General features: G+C 34.2%; 1 protein-coding gene across 2 annotated transcripts in view; it reads right to left on the reverse strand.

Annotated features, from left to right (window-relative positions):
* Window positions 1–5: 5 nt before the first annotated feature.
* GNPDA2 (glucosamine-6-phosphate deaminase 2) overlaps window positions 6–16,790 on the reverse strand; it is a 30,276-nt gene continuing 13,491 nt past the window's right edge. The window contains exons 6-8 of one of the 2 annotated variants that reach the window (XR_006353577.1): window positions 11,227–11,401; window positions 8,985–9,052; window positions 6–1,414 (exon numbers count right to left, since the gene is read on the reverse strand). Coding sequence is in view for 1 of the 2 variants with exons in the window: in XM_043971076.1 (XP_043827011.1) it covers window positions 1,353–1,414; window positions 11,227–11,401 (237 nt within the window). In the remaining variant the exon portion in view is untranslated. The remainder of the gene's footprint in view (window positions 1,415–8,984; window positions 9,053–11,226; window positions 11,402–16,790) is intronic. The other variant, XM_043971076.1, reaches the window with a different exon arrangement.

The raw sequence follows: 16,790 nt of genomic DNA on the forward strand, positions 1-16,790 counted from the left end.
TGAATTCAGGGCCAGTGCTTTATCCACTGCACCACCTAGCTGCCCCCCTTTAATAGATTTCTAAGCCTGTCTGGGGTTTAAACAAAATACTTGGTTTTCGATTCCTATTGGTGTCTCTCCTGTGTATCAACATATATCCCTATATTTTACGATCCTAGTTATTTGTAAGTTGTAATGTATTTCTATCATATAGACAATTCATTCTAGCTGAAGCAATTTTACTTACCAGATGGGTTTCTAATAGGTTGAGTAAACAATTTAAAAATAAAAGACTGAAACAAATCATCTCAAATAGTCCTCAGTGTATTCATGTAAAAGACCTGAAAAATAAATGCAAATTCACCAGGACTATTAAGAATTATGATTTAATACTTGGAATGTATCCAGAGCATATTTATTTCTTTTCAATCATCTTCTGGAAGTAAAATTTATAAAGGGTTACACATTACAAGCTTTAAGTTCAAGTTAGAAAATGATCCTAATATTTGAGCTCACAGAGTAATAATAAATGATACAAGTTGCTATTGTAATGCAAAACAGATTCTATGTAATTCATTTTATACATGTCTGTCCTTTTAGCCATAATGATTTATTATGAATTAAACTAATCATTGATACAGTTTAACAATCTTTTTAAAAAAATGTTTCTTGGGTATAAAGATCCCAATTGCCAAAGGAAGTACTTAACTAAAAGCATGAACCTGAAGAAGTAGATGAAAGCACACTTTTTAAAGTGCTGTTGCAGAAGCTGCATAAAACACATGCATGTAAAGATGCTTTTCTAAAGGAAGGAAACTGTATAGGCACTGTCTTCTCATATCAAATTAGGTTCTTTTACCAGCAGAATGTAATGGGACTTGAAATGCCCAAATGCTACTGTAGTACAATGCTTTTAAGGCAACCATGTGCAAAAGCTTGTGTGAAATACATAGATGTAAACACAGCTTTCCCCAAATTAAGGATTGTGCAGCTACTTTTAACTGACAGGTCAGTAGAGTATTGAAAAAAAAAAATCAAATAAATTTCAATAGTCAAAGAATGAAGGATAAATGACTTACAAAATCCTTGTTTTCTTAAATTATATTCTAAATTAGGCAGACTTTAATTTTTGATTTGCAGTGTCTATGTTTTTAATGAATTGTTTTGAAAGCTCTCTTCAAAGCTTTAAATAGTGGGAAAATGGACTGAAGTTCTCTCACATGGAATGTTTAACAATGTATAGATACCAGACCTTTAAGTTACAATCCTCTAAATTCTGTGTTTTATTTTAGCACATTGCATAGCAAGAAATTTAGTTCACTACCTATAAAAATGTTGTTCAGTTCATTCAAGGAGAATTTCGCCTCAATCCTTCAGTTTTCTTCTTTCATACTGTACAGTGGGTCCACAAGTTTATTGTGCACATGCATTAAACCTTAAAGGAGAAAAAACAAACAAACCACAGTTCTAGTTGTATTTAGGTTATCAAATGAGATATTTGCAAAAGTGCTTACCGCAGTGCCTAGCTCATAGGAAGTATTATCCCTTCCTTTATCAGTAATTTTTACCTATATCTGACTTCAATTTTAATATAAAGAGGTACAGCAGGTACATCACAATGGCCAATTAATACAAACAAAACATTCAAGTGAGTGTGGTAAGGAAAAAAAATTAGCAAGATTAGTTTCTGCTTGAAATAAAAAATCCAATCCAGAGAGTTTTGTGGGGGTTTTTTTCCCTACACAGCATTTCAGGAAGCCTTATTTAGTGAATATTCAAACCTAGCACTGAGGTATGAAAGATAAAAGAAATGCAGAAGATGGGGCTTCCCTATCCTCAACATTCAGTTCATTTAGCAAAATTTATTAGATACTGCAGAGCACTAAGCTAGATGGTCATGGAAGATAAAAGTTTTGGTAAGAAATACCAAAATAGGGGCAGCTAGGTGGTGCAGTGGATAGAGCACCAGCCCTGGATTCAGGAGGACCTGAGTTCAAATCTGGCCTCAGACACTTGACACTTACTAGCTGTGTGACCTTGGGCAAGTCACTTAACCCCAATTGCCTCCCCCCCCCCAAAAAAAGTCGCTAAATGCAATAGTTTAAATAAGGCAATTCAAAGTGACTTGATTTATAGCAAATTTACATTTTAATATGACAAATTTTAGTACTTTTAAGGTAAGTGATTAATACAATAAGGCAACTGGTGATAACTGTGATTCTAGTGCATGTTACTGCCATTATAAAATACCATAAGTTCTCCCCCAAAATGTCTGACAATGTCTAGTAAGACAGACTGATAAATTACTATTTTTCTTATAACTAAATATTTGAAACTAGCAATATCTGCACATGCCTACAAAATTACATTAATTCACTAAAAAAAAATTAGGTCCTTGGAGACCTAATTCAGTAACTTTGAAGTTATAATTTAAAATAGACATTAACCTTTAATTTGCTATGAAAGGGGGCTTATGAAAATTAATGACATGGTTAGGAATAAAAGTAAATGTTTAAACTTAAGTGATATTAAATATTTTCAAATATGTTGGATGCACTTCTTTGTAATGGGAGTAGGAATAGGCACAGTGAATAGAGTGAGCCTCAGAACCACAAAGACCTGGGATTTGAATACATAATAACTTAGTGATGCTGGATATCACTTAACCTCAAAGTACTCCAGGCAACTCTCTTTAAGAGTATATATGGGGGCAGCTAGATGGCGCAGTGGATAGAGCACTGGCCCTGGAGTCAGGAGTACCTTAGTTCAAATCCAGCCTCAGACACCCCCCAAAACAAAGAAAAACAAGTTAGGACAACATTAAAAAAAAAAAAACTGGAGGTAGGTGTGGGAGACAAATAGCATTAACCCTTATTTCCTTTACACACCAAAGCAATTTTCTTAAGGCACTGATGGGTATATGATTATGTTGCTTTCTTGCTCAGGAACCTTCAACGTTTCTTCACTATCTACAGGATATAAAACTTTGGTATTAATAGCATTCACAGTGGAGGCAGCTTGGTGATGCAGTAAACAGACTGCTGGTGCAGGAAGACCTGAGTTCAAATGTAGAAATAGTCAATTTCTAGCATGTGACCCTAAGTAATGTACTTAACTTGTCTGCCTCAGTTATCTCATCTATAAAATACATATAAGAATAGCACCTACTTTACAGGTTGGGAGAATCAAATTAGATATTTGTAAAGTGCTTTGCAAACCTTAAAGCAATATAAGTACATGTATGTGTATACATATGTAGGCATCTTATCAGTGTAGATGATATCTTCAGCTGTATACTTCACAATTTAGCCATGCCTTCTCATCCTTAGCAAATTGTGTTCATGACTTCCCATAAATCATTCATAGAGGATTCAACCCAACATGCTGGGTGCATCAGTGAAGTACAAAGGAATGCCCAAATTTTATCCTTTGTTCTCATTTTATGATCAACCTATCTTTTCTACTTAAGACTTCCTTCATGGTATTGTCCCATGTGCAACTAATTCCTAGTTACTAATTTTTTGTAACCCTCTTGTGCATATCACACATTTGTAGGCCTGCTCTCTTCCTCCTGTTTAGTTCATTTTCCATTGGCACTGGCCAAAATATACTTGCTGACAGATGGCTTATCTAACTATACATCTAGACAATAGGCATTCTTCATATACTTAATCCCCTCCACCCCCACATTAATATCAAATGATTCTTGAGTGATTCTGTATCTCATATAGAAAAATTTTATAAACTGGGATAACATGAATTCTTTGATAATTCAGACAGGAGCTGAACACTGTCTCTGGGGAAAAAAGTATTTGTCAAAGTAAATTAGTCATTTATATCTGTATATGTAAGATATAGATGTGTCTACATGTACACATACATATATACACATATAAATAAACAGAAAAGAGGGAAATGCTTAAACTACTTGAATGAATTGGTTTGAAATGTTTTCAAATATATTTCTGGTTTCTGCCATGATTAGATTTCTTCTTTATTTCACTTTCTCTATTTAGAGGCTGACCCAAATGTTTGGATAGGTTTCCCTTCACACACACTTGGAAAATATTTCTCTTCTTCTCAGACTGAACTCTAAAGCTCTCACTTCCATCTTCCATGAAACTCTCCCACAGCTCAAAATGTTTAATGAACTGAACTGACTTTTCTCCTTTTGTGGAAATCTGGATCAAAGTTGGAAGATACATGCTGCAATATAGGTGCGTTCCCAGTATGCAACGGATATGGGACTCTACAAACCAATCACAAACAATTGCCTCTTTGTAAATACTTAGTTCTGAACACATATTTGCTATATCCCTGCATTTAAGCATAAAACATTTAGTTGTTCCTTGTAAACTGAGCACATTAAAAATATTTAATTTTTATTTTATTCCCCCCCCCCAAGGCAATAAAGGTTAAGTGACTTGCCCAGGGTCACACAGCTAGTAAGTGTCAAGTGTCTGAGGCTGGATTTGAACTCAGGTCCTCCTGAATCCAGGGCTGGTGCTTTATCCACTGCACCACCTAGCTGCCCCCAAACACATTTTAAGTAAAATTTTCATGAGAATATCTGAATTCATCAAGTATACTCTTACCTCATTTGTCAAATTAGGTCTGAAGTCTTAAAAATGTGTTAACAAAAACTTTAGTAACCTGTTAGTTTAGGTATTAATTATCTGAACATATGCTGAAATTTTCTCTGCTAAAAGCAGAGTGGCTAATAACCCACAGACCTATTTTCATAATTTCATGCTGTATAAGGTAGAAGAACCAATGAGGAAATCAATAAGAAGGCAGAATTACTGGGAGTAGAAATCATGGTAACCTTGAGAACTACTGACACAACTCCATCTGAGAATTTGTGTTAGGGGTAAGTGGAAAGCTTATCACAGTCTGCCATGTGCCCAAAGTGGGGAAGAAGCAAATTCCCAAAGGTTCAGTGCTTTTTCCACTGCGCCACCTAGCTGCCCCCAAACACATTTTAAATAAAATTTTCATGAGAATATCTGAATTCATCAAGTATACTCTTACCTCATTTGTCAAATTAAGTCTGAAGTCTTAGAAATGTGTTAACAAAAACTTTAGTAACCTATTAGTTTAGGTACTAATTATCTGAACATATGCTGAAATTCTCTCTGCTAAAAGCAGAGTTCAGCAAGAAGAGAGCTAGGAAGGGATACCATGGACTAAAATTCTACAGGTAAAATAAGCCCAAAGAATGATGGGAAGCTCTCAAGAATTAAATCCACAAAGAGGAACAATTGTGAGAAGCAACAGTTGTTTAATGAAACTACCGTCTACTGTCAAATTTTCAAATTTTTATCATATTGTATATAGTGACCCTCAGGTTATTCTCCTTCCCTTTGCAGCTAACCACTTTCTTTCCTTCCAAACTCCTGCCCTCATACTAGGGGACATCATCAACATTTAAATCTCAGTGTGTATACTCAGTTAGCCCTTCCTTAAATAAAACTGAGGGTGAGATCTTCATGCTGTAAGCATGTAGGTAACAACTAAAAGAAATAAGCCATATGACTTATTTATAGCTATTAGGGAAAGAAGCAATTAAATAGGTAAAAATCCCTCAGGAACATCACAATATTAAATTCTTTTTATCTGACGTTTGGGAACTATATGTGAAATAAGATCAAAACCAATTGCTTTTTCTTTAAAAGATGGGTTAAGAGGGGGCAGCTACGTGGCACAGTGGATAAAGCACCACCCCTGGACTCAGGAGGACCTGAATTCAAATCCAGTCTCAGACACTTGACATTTACTAGCTATGTGACCCTGGGCAAGTCACTTAACCCTTACTGGCCTGCCCTTCCCCCGCCCCCCCCCCCCAAAAGATGAATTAAATACCATCAAGTGGCAAAAAAAAAAAATTTTTGAAAATAACTACATCAGGGGGCAGCTAGGTGGCACAGTGGATAAAGCACCAGCCCTGGATTCAGAAGAACCTAAGTTCAAATCTGGGCTCAGACACTAGACATTAGTGACCCTGGGCAAGTCACTTAACTCTCATTGCCCCCCCCCAAAAAAACAAATCAAAATAAAATACCATTAACTTACATAAAATGAAAAATATATATAAGCTTTGAATTCTAGCATATTTGGAAGACATCATGGTGTTCCAGATAATCATTAATCTAGAAAATGTCTCATACATGAATCACAATTTTCCAAAAAATTAGAATGGAACAGAATCATTTAAGACTAAAACTATACTGAACATAATTTAAATTTTCTTAAATGACTTTAGAAGGCACTTATGGATGTTAGAGCATATCAAGGTTGCCATTAAGAATATCAATTAGTTATCATTTGTGTTGATAGAATGTTAATTCATGGAAATTTTTCGTTGACAACCAAATGTCCTTTACACAAATAGTGTGATATGGAAAACTATGACAATGTACATTTTCAATACTGCTTCTGGTTTGCACAGAAGAAAATAGAGCTTTAAGAACCTAAAACATCATTTGATTTGTCATGTCATTTGTGTACCTAGCTTATTTTGCTTAGCTAGATGTAAAATGAAAAAGTACTTCTTTAGAAGAACTCTAAAAAATTCCTAGAGCCAAGCTTATCAATACGAAGGCATTTAAAAGTAATTAGGTTTTTTGGTTTCTGGCTCTGATACAAGTGATTATAGTTTTAGCATTGTTCTTGACTCCTGTCCTTTTTATATCCTGTTCTTATTTCATGAAAAAAAATTCCCCTAGACAGTGTAGGAATTATAAATCTCTAAAGGAATGCTACTGAGATATTAGATATTTATGTTAGAACTAAAAAATTCTATGTATGAGGGTGGGGCTTTTTTTAGTGATGGAAAAGCTCTGGTATCTTTTCAAATTGAAACTCTGTAGTTTCTATAGGAATTATCACTGTATGTCCCAAAAGCCATTGTTCAAAATGGATTTAATCTTCATTTGTAGTCTTTGGTAGAAATGTCAATATTTTAATGACCTTTTTTAAAAATTAATTTATTATTTTTTTGGTGAGGCAATTGGGGTTAAGTGACTTGCCCAAGGTCACACAGCTAGTGTTAAATGTCTGAGGCCACATTTGTACTCAAGTCCTCCTGACTCCAGGGCTGGTGCTCTATTCACTGCGCCACCTAGCTGCCCTTAATGACCTAATGAAAATCCATACCCTACTGGGCCTTAGCCTAAAACTCAAACCTTAGCCTGGTTTTAATTGCTCAGGTGATGAACATTTCCAAATTTAGCTAGGTCATAACAGATTTTTAAAAGTAGTGATGATTCTACACTTTCTAGATCATTAGGATCTGTCAAACCTTGTCATCCAGGATCACTTTCATGCCACAATGAATAATCAGAAAGATTCTGGTGAAAGCTGTAGAAGATATCATCTATGTAAATACAACAAAACCCTCATTAACAAAACTAACACACATTATAATAACAATAGCTAACAAACCAGTATTCTATTTTTATTCCTTTGTTTTATTTCAAGGAAGAGATCTGTAACATTTCTATAGGTATAAAGGCAGCATAGTATAATGGAAAGTGTGCTAGGAATTTGGAAATCTGGATCCTATAGTTCCTTAAGCAAATCAACAAGCCTTTTTGGGCCTGATAAAAGAAAGGTCCCATAGACATTTCTGAATCAAAAGATCCAAAGCAGACTTGCCTTCCCCCCAAAACCCACCCCTTTTCCAACCTTCTCTTTCAAGGATACCACCATCTATCCAGGCTTCCAAGTTCAAAACCTTGAAGTTCTTGAAGCCTTTCCCTCTCTTCCCATATATCCATTCAGTTACCAAATCTTTTCATTTCTAGTCCCACATCTTTCACTTCCAATGCCTTTAGTCATAATGATGACGTTAGATCAGGTGTGTCACTAAGCAACAGCTCCCTTAAATGGCTTCATTTTCTCAAGTCTCTCCCCTCTCCACGCCATTCTAAATATAACTGGCCAAAGAGATTATCTCTAAGTGACACTGATTGTGGCACTTCTGCTCAAAATACCAGTGACCCCTTTTTGCCTCTAGAAACAAATATAAACTGCTTTAATTGACAAAGTGCTTGACAACCTGGCCATTGTTTTATTAGGTGTTAATCTCCTTTCTGCATTCTACATTCTAGTCACTATTCTTTTTAGAATTCCTCACATGACACTTCATCTCCTGTCTCCCTAACTTTTTTCCACTGTTGTTTCTCATGTCTAGAATCCACTCCCCTCTTCACTTCTGACTTTGAAATCCTTCCTTTCATTCTTCTTAAGCACCATGTTCTACATGAAGGCTTTCCTGATTCTCTGCCTCCTAGTGCCCTCCCTTTTGTGCCTTGTATTTATTTTGTATAGACATGTTACTTTGACTTACTGCATGGACTTAAATATATGTTGTCTCTACTGTTAAGAGAACTCCTGGAGTAGCAGTTTCATTTTGGAAAAGAATAAACAGAACAGAACCTGTCACATAATAGGTGCTTAATTAAGATTTATTTTTTGGGGGCAGCTAGTTGTCACAGTAGATAAAGCACCAGCCCTGGATTCAGGAGGACCTGAGTTCAAATCTGGCCTCAGACACTTGACACTTACTAGCTGTGTGACTCTGGGCAAGTCACTTAACCCCCATGGCCCCACCGAAAAAAAATAAGTATTTTCCCTCAAACATTCTGGCTCTAATGTTCTACAATATAAATTTAAAAAGCAATAAATAAAAAACCTGTACTTAACTTCCAAATAATAATGCCTATTAATAAATTAGAAGGTGCCTGTATTGACACTTTCTGTTTCTTACATATATTTGTATCCTTTACAGTGACAGGCATAGTAGCTAATACTAAAAAGGCTTCAATCACTACCTGAGGAATGATAGATAACTAAGGTACCATTAAGCTTATCACTAAAATATTTAACAATTGCAAATAAAAAATGATACTAACTTTATACAAAATAAACAAGTACTAAGGATTTAATAATAATGGCATGTTATCATAGTTAAATATTATCTATGTAAAATGAAAAAAATTCACCTTAATTAAGGACTCTCATACAATGTCCATTTGATATTCCAATTGGGTAGCGCATCTCTATGTTTTTGCTTTTTTTAAAAAAAAAATAATAAATTGAATTATGTTAGTCCCTTACATTAAACTGAATTATCTTAGTTCCTTATATCAACTACAAACAGTTAAAAGCAGTTTGATGCCAATGCAAAGTGACGACTTTGCCTTCTTGCTGCTACCTTAAGACCAGTACAATTTCAATTCTACTGAGGTGATTTGGGTAAGCTTGGGTACACTAAGAAATTCGAGGGCAACCTTCCTCTGTGCTCCTCATACTTTACTCTATAATGTCCTCTATAATGGTACTGTGAAAGAAACAAAGTATCCTCTACCTTAAAGTTATTTTTAATTACTTTTCTATAAAGATCTCCCTTCCCTCTAGGTGGTACAGTGAGTGGATAAAGTGATGAACCTGGAGTCATGAAGACCTGAGAGCTCAAATGCAGTCTCAGATACTTACTGGCTAGGTGGCACTGGGTGAGTCACTTCAACTTCTGTATGCCTGTTTCCTCAATGGGAAAATGGGGATAAAATACTTACCCAAGAGAGTTGTTGTGAGGATCAAATGAGGTAATAATTGTGAAGTATTTGGTACAAGATCTGCCATGTAGTGGATGCTTAAAAAAATGCTTGTTTCTTTCCCCCCTTCCCCTTTCCCCTTTAGGATGTAAAATCCTTGAGTCCAGGAACTGTTTTGCTTTTGTCTTTGTATGCCCAGGGCCCAGAACAATGCTTGGCACTTAGTGGGTACTAATAAATGCTTGCTAAAGTTGAAAATGTAAGTATTTTACGATCAATCAATGTAAAAAGCCACTGCCCAAGTTCCTATAAAAATGTGTCAAGAAAAAAATCTGTTGTAAAATTTTTTCCAAGTCATATGCTATTTAGGAAGAAATCTGAAGGAACAAATAGGAAAATGTCAGAAAAAAGTGTGACCAAAAACCATTTTATTTCAATACTGTAGTGTTCACTCAATCAACAAACACATTTTTTAATTACAATGATGTTTTTGATTTCTCAATGATGCATTTGTATCTTGCAAAAAGATTAATGAAATTTAACATATTCAATCTAAATGGATGTTTTCTCTTCTCTATCCTTAGGATCAAGTAAATTAGGGAATCAAAAGTAATGAAAGTTACCATAACTGTCATGTTTTATTATGAAATTTAGGAGAAATGAAGGAAGTTGTGTTTAAAATGAACTTTTCTTCTTATACTCAGAAATATCATAAGGAAATGCATTAAGAAATCCAGTATTTTTAACTGTTACAACAAATACAGTGGATAAAAAAGACTAAGTAAAATAGACATCCCATTTTTAAGCAGTTAAAAGTATAACAAAGGGGAAAAATAAAAACTTCTTACAAAAGTTTGCACTTAAAAGTTTACTCATATGACATTCAAAATTTTATTCCCCATGTTCATTGTTTGAAGATTCTTTACTTTAAAATTTTCCCTAGAAATTTTTTAATAACTGGTCCACAAAGTATTTTTTATTTTGCATGTCCTTCTTTACATGTAAAAATTTCTTGTACAAATCCAAATACTGTGTAATTTAATAATATAGATTTCTTTTTATTTTAAAGAATTCTGCTCAGACAAAAGCAAGAAAGTTCCCAGTTATATCTGAAATAGTAATTTAGCTCAATTCATTTATTTTCATCTAAGACTAGTAGAGAATGTTGAAAAAAAAACACCATTAAATTTAATTTTAGATGTATGAACTACAGCAATGGTTATGAAAGTTTCAAAGAAGGCATGACATTTGTATCATAACAGTCAATTCAAATTAAGGAAACGAGTTGACATGAGCTTTCAAAATGGATGAGAACCCTAAAATGTAAAAACAATGACAAATAGCAGAGAAAAAGGCCCGTATAGACATAAAATAACTGAAACGATATCATTTCACTTTGGGCTAAAATTGCCATACGTAAAACTGAGCCATGAACAAAAAAATCTTAATAAAAAGTACAGACTAAAAGGTCTTACTGCTGTCCTTTTTCAAAATTAGAGAACAGAAACAGTCATTCATTCAGCAGCCACTGTTATTTCAATTTGGACATTCTTACTTCTTGAAAACAGGTAATGTGCCAGCACAATACCAGTTTTCAGTAATATAGGGCAGGATTTAATTCCATAGCCATATTAGAATTTAAGTATATCATTAACAAATCATATGTAGTCAACTTAAATTCAGTGCTCACCTTTAAAGTATTTCACAGTTTTAACTCTTAATTCTAAAGTAGCATCTTCATCACATACAAAAATAGTTCGAGGATGCTGCTGGAAAGCTGAAACAGTCCACATATGATTGACTCCTTCTTCTATTGCCTTGTACAGTGCAAATGCTTTATGAGCACCTGTTATGAGAATCATTACCTGGAAAACACATAATGTGAATTAAATTCCAGAAGATCCTATACAGTTTTAAATAGGACAATGGTAATTGGCAATAGGTTACATCAGCCTCCTAAAAGTTTATACACATACACACACACACACACACACACACACACACACACACACACACACACACACAAAATTGTCTTGCAGGGAGAAGAAATTACAAGGAAGAAAACTATAGACCAAAATCTCTAATGAATACCAGTAAAATACTGAATATTAGCAAAGAGGCTATAGAAATATTTTCAAAAGTATTCACTATGACTAGGCTGAATTTATATCAGGAATAATAAGGTTGGTTCAACATCAGAAAAACTATAAACCTAAGAGAACCAATTAATAGCATAGTATCTGGCACACAGTAGGTATTTATGACTGAATATTATTGTGTTCTAACAAATGATGAATATGATGGATTCAGAGAAATTTGGGGAAACCTATGCGAACTGATACATAGTGAAATGTGCAGAACTAGTTCAACAATTTAAACCACAATAATTTAAAGCAAAATCGATTTAAAAGACTTTAAAACTCAGCAAGTGACAAATCATGACTTCAGAAGATGGATGAAGCAACCTTCCCCACCCTCCCAACTCTCAGAAAAAGTGATGATAAGCTGGGGTACAGCTGGAGTACAGAATGAGATATGCATTTCGATATAGGGCCAATGTGTTTATTCATTTTGTCTGGTTAAATTAATTTGCTATAATTTATTACCAGGAGGAGATATGTGGCACAGTCAATAAAGTGCTCAGCCTGGAGTCAGGAAGACCTGAGTTCAAATCCAGGCTCAGACAATTATTAGCTGTATGACCCTGGGCAACTCACTTAACCCCATCTGCTTCAGTTTCCTGACCTGTAAGAATTAACTAGAGAAGGAAATGAACGACATACTACTCAGTTATCTTTGCCAAGAAAACCCCAAATGGGTTTAAAGAATCAGACATGAAAGAAACAACTAAACACCACCAATTACTAGGGGAACTTTTATTTGGAGGTAAGGTGATGAATTCATAATGTTAATATTACAAGATTGAAAAAGAAATTTAATGCACAAAAGAAAACTAAAACGTTCAGAAGGGGACACAAATCGTAACTAGTTCATGGTTTCATACACAATCCTGTGTTCTTTTTATATAGAAATATTTGTTAATAAAATTCATAATATAAGATTTTTTTAAGTTTAAAGAGGAAAAATTACTTAGTGCCAGGTTTAATTAATAAGTCATTGTATTGATTCATTTTTTTTAAAAGATGATCAGGCTTAGGAATAAAGATAAACTATAGTTTGCACAAATGTGGCAAAATTTTACCTAAATTTGTTTGAGGCAGATGAATAAGCATAATATTGGAAAGCAGCAATAGGTTTAATAGGGCTAAAAAGAAGAGCACTGGAACACTGAGATATAAAACTCCTTTTTATCTTTTTATTTTGAAAACAGGAACAAAAAAGATACATAGGGGCAGCTAGGTGGCACAGTGGATAGAGCACCGGCCCTGGTGTCAGGAGGACCTGAGTTCAAATCCAGCCTCCAACACTTGACATTTACTAGCTGTGTGACCCTAAGCAAGTCACTTAACCCCAATTGCCTCATCAAAAAAAAAAAAAAAGATACATAAAAGGACATTTAGAAAGAATCTTTTAATCAGGTACACAAGGATCAAGAAATGCAAAATGTTCATAAGAAGAATGAATTGATAGAGACTCCTTGGAAGGCCTGTATTATCTAAAGATAAAAGAAAGAACTAAGGAACCTGCAGTTTAGGTGGGTACATCTGCCTTACTTTTAAACAGAAAATCTGGGACATTGGTCTCATTCACTCTTTGCCTGTGTGTTGACATGGAGAACTGTCAGAGTATCTTTTCCCTCATGTTTTAGAAAAAGAAAAATCTATTTTATTAATCACAATCTGTGAACTGAAGTCTTTTTATACAACATGAAAATCTAAACATCTGAATATATACAACACTGTCATCTCAATTTGAAAGAAATGGTGAACAAAGATATGTTTGAACTATTACCATGTGAAAAAATACAAATGAGGAAATTCTGATGCAGTACTCTATTGAAAAAAATGTATCTGTCAGAATTACTCAAACCTTGTTTAGGATAATGATGGGGTTTTGTGAAACAATGCATGGGGCTAAAAAAAAGTTCTAAAGGCAGACAATGCCATGTAAAAATAAACAAACACCCTACCCTCTCTCTAGTCTGTCAGTGATGTATAATGCCCACATTCAGATAGTGTAAAAAGTAATAGGGAATGATTAAAATAACTTATCACATAACAAACATTGGTCTCTGGTATACAATCTATGAGCACATCAATAACATATGATATATAATCAGTTCACTGCTAGTCTATCTTAATAGAAGGCATGTTAAAAATAATTGGTATCCATTTTATAATTCTTAGTTTTAAAAATATTTTTATCTGTATAGAAATCTAACATGTGGTAATTATAAAATCTGTACATGTAAAAAGATAACATAACAAAAAAAGTATAAATAAATAATCAATATTCTGTTAATGAGACTTCTGGGAACTTAATCTGAGAACCAAATCCTTGCCAAAAGAAAAAATATATAAGTGTGACTATAGCTACTTCCAGTATGGATTTCCTTTAAGATATTCTGAAGTATATACAAGAAGTTATGTTATACATTTTTGGTTATGACAAAACTAAGATTTATAAACAAAAACACACCAACATTAAGAAACAAATTTTCTAACTTTTAAGGTCAAAATGTTGTGAATTGAAAGAATGCCCAAAGAGCTCAATGTAAACAAATCTACTGCAAAAAGTTGTAGGACAACATAAATAAGTTATGTATTTTATAGCTAAAGATCCAGAATTAATGTCAAAAAGTGTATTGACAAATTCTTAATTCAGAGTCCTGTATATACTTCTATCATTAAGGACAATTATTTCTTGATTTTTAATTACATTCTCTAATCTTGATTAAAATTACTAGTGTCTATGAAGTAAATGAAAAATGTATAGGAAATCCCTCAAGTGAATTTTAAAATCACATTCATTGAGAGGTCAACAGGGCTTGTGAAATCTATAACATTTCCTGAACTAATAGTAGGAACAAAGCCTCAGTCAACACTTAATAAGCTGACAACTATAATCAAAGTATTAAAATCTCTTAAAACCAAGATTATTAATCTTCAAATATTCATCAACATTTCCTCACAGTAACCAATGTGAGGTAGTTGGCACAGTTTTATCTATGTTATAAACGGAAAACAAGATTCACAAAATTTAAATTAATGATCCACAGTTGCATAGGTAGTAAGGGGTCAGAGATGGGGGGTGTGAGCCTAAGTTTTTGGTTTATTTTTTGTTGCTATAGTTGTTTTAAATTATGTCAGGTTGAGTGTTCTTTTCCTTATACCATGCCACCTCAATAACAAAGGAAGAAACAAAAACTTGTTAAGAACCTGCAAAAGGGAAGGGATTAAAAGACCTATAATAAAACCCATATGCAAATAACTATGATTCAATTATGAAACACATAGGAATAATTGCTCAGAGAAGAATAAGACTGAAGAATACTTCTAGCTAATGGGAAAGAAAGGAAAGATTTCATCAAGAGAAGTAGGACATTAGTTAGGCATTAAAGGACAAGCATTTCAATAGGTAGTGTAGAAGGAGAATATTTTATGTTGTGGGGAATGATCCATGGCAAATGCACAAAAATGAGCACAGGATGATACTGAAGAATGTCTAGCAGTCTACTATGGCCAGAATGCACAATCAATCCACAAGTATTTATTAAGTGCCTACTATACCAAGATAAAAATTAAACAGCGTAACCTCAAGAAACATTCTATCAGGTGATATAACATGTATGTAAGTAGCATCTACAGACTATCTACAAAATAAATACAATTGCAGTTTATTCATTTGTAAAATGAGGCTTAAAATTGCATCTACCTTCTGGGGTTGTTGTAAGGATCAAAAAAGATTAAAATGCTTTGCAAATATTAAAGCAATATGTAAATGCTAGCTGCTATTACTATTGTTGCTATTTGTTATTAGATGATGGTGGAATGAAAAATACATCAAGAGAAGAGGAATAAGGTGAAATAATGGTAGAAAGGTGGGCTAAAGCTAGATTGTTAAAGCTCTTGCCCCAGTTCCAGAACATAGTACTTACTAGGCAACTTTATAAGACGTGAGAGGCAAGATGAGTCTAAAGTTTTAAGCCTAAGTAACAGAAAGGATAGTGGTGTCATGAAGAGAAACAAGGACTTTAGGAGGTGGGATAAATTTGGGAGTTTATGTGTTCACTTTTAATACATTAAATGAGTTGGTAACTATATCCTGATAAAGATATCCAACAGAAAGTTGGAAATGTGGGACTAGAGCTCAACAAGATGTCAAAGTTAAAGATAGATTCTGGGAGCTATAAGAGTGGACAAAACCACCAAAGGGAAAGAATATAAAGGGAAAAGAGATGAGGACATGGGGCAGAAACCACATTTAAGGTATAGGAAGAAGTACTAAGTAAAGTATTCTGAAAGGCAGGAGAGAAGAATGTTACTGGAAGTCAGTGGAGGGTGGCAAAAGGTTAAGGAGACAGCAGCCTAAAATGCTACAAAAGGCAAAGAAGAATGATCTCACATTTCTAAGGGTAACACATTTTTAATTGTGCATTTGTTCATAAAAGCCAGATTACAAGGGATTGAGGGTAGTGAGAAAATGGAGAAAGAGAATATATAGAATACCCTTTCAGCACATTTAGCAATGAAGGGAAGAGCAGAGCTATAATGAAAAAGGCAGGGTCAAGGAAGGTTCTAATAGTACAGGGGAAACCTGAGCATACAATAAGTAGGAGTCGAGAAGTAAAAGAATGAAGATGCAAGAGAAAATAGGGATAAATGAAGAGATATTATCCTAGAGGAGAAACAGGGCTAAGAGAAGAACCAATTTTGCAAGGTTGTTGTGAGGATCAAGTGAGATATTTGTACCTGGAACATAGCAGGCACTATATAAATGATTATTCTTTCCCTTCCCCTTAAGGAGTAAATAAGATAAATAAATGGAATGCTGAGGAACCATAAAGACTTACATGTATTTATAGTAAACCAAGTCAATATGGGACTATTTTCGCAACATCACTTGATCCTTCTGTTTGTTCTGTCAAAAGGAAGATTGTGAATATCAACAAGGCTTTGGTTAGATTTAGAAATAGGGGAAGTACAAGAGAACTATTCAAGGATGAAAGAAAGTGAATCATAGTAACGGTAATTAAGACTAAGATAGTGGGGGCAGGAGGTTGCGCAGTGGATAAAGCACCAGCCCTGGATTCAGGAGGACCTGAGGTCAAATCTGGCCTCAGACACTTGACAC

Source organism: Dromiciops gliroides, chromosome 6 (assembly GCF_019393635.1).
Source record: "Dromiciops gliroides isolate mDroGli1 chromosome 6, mDroGli1.pri, whole genome shotgun sequence".
In the NCBI taxonomy this organism is placed as follows: Eukaryota; Metazoa; Chordata; class Mammalia; order Microbiotheria; family Microbiotheriidae; genus Dromiciops; species Dromiciops gliroides.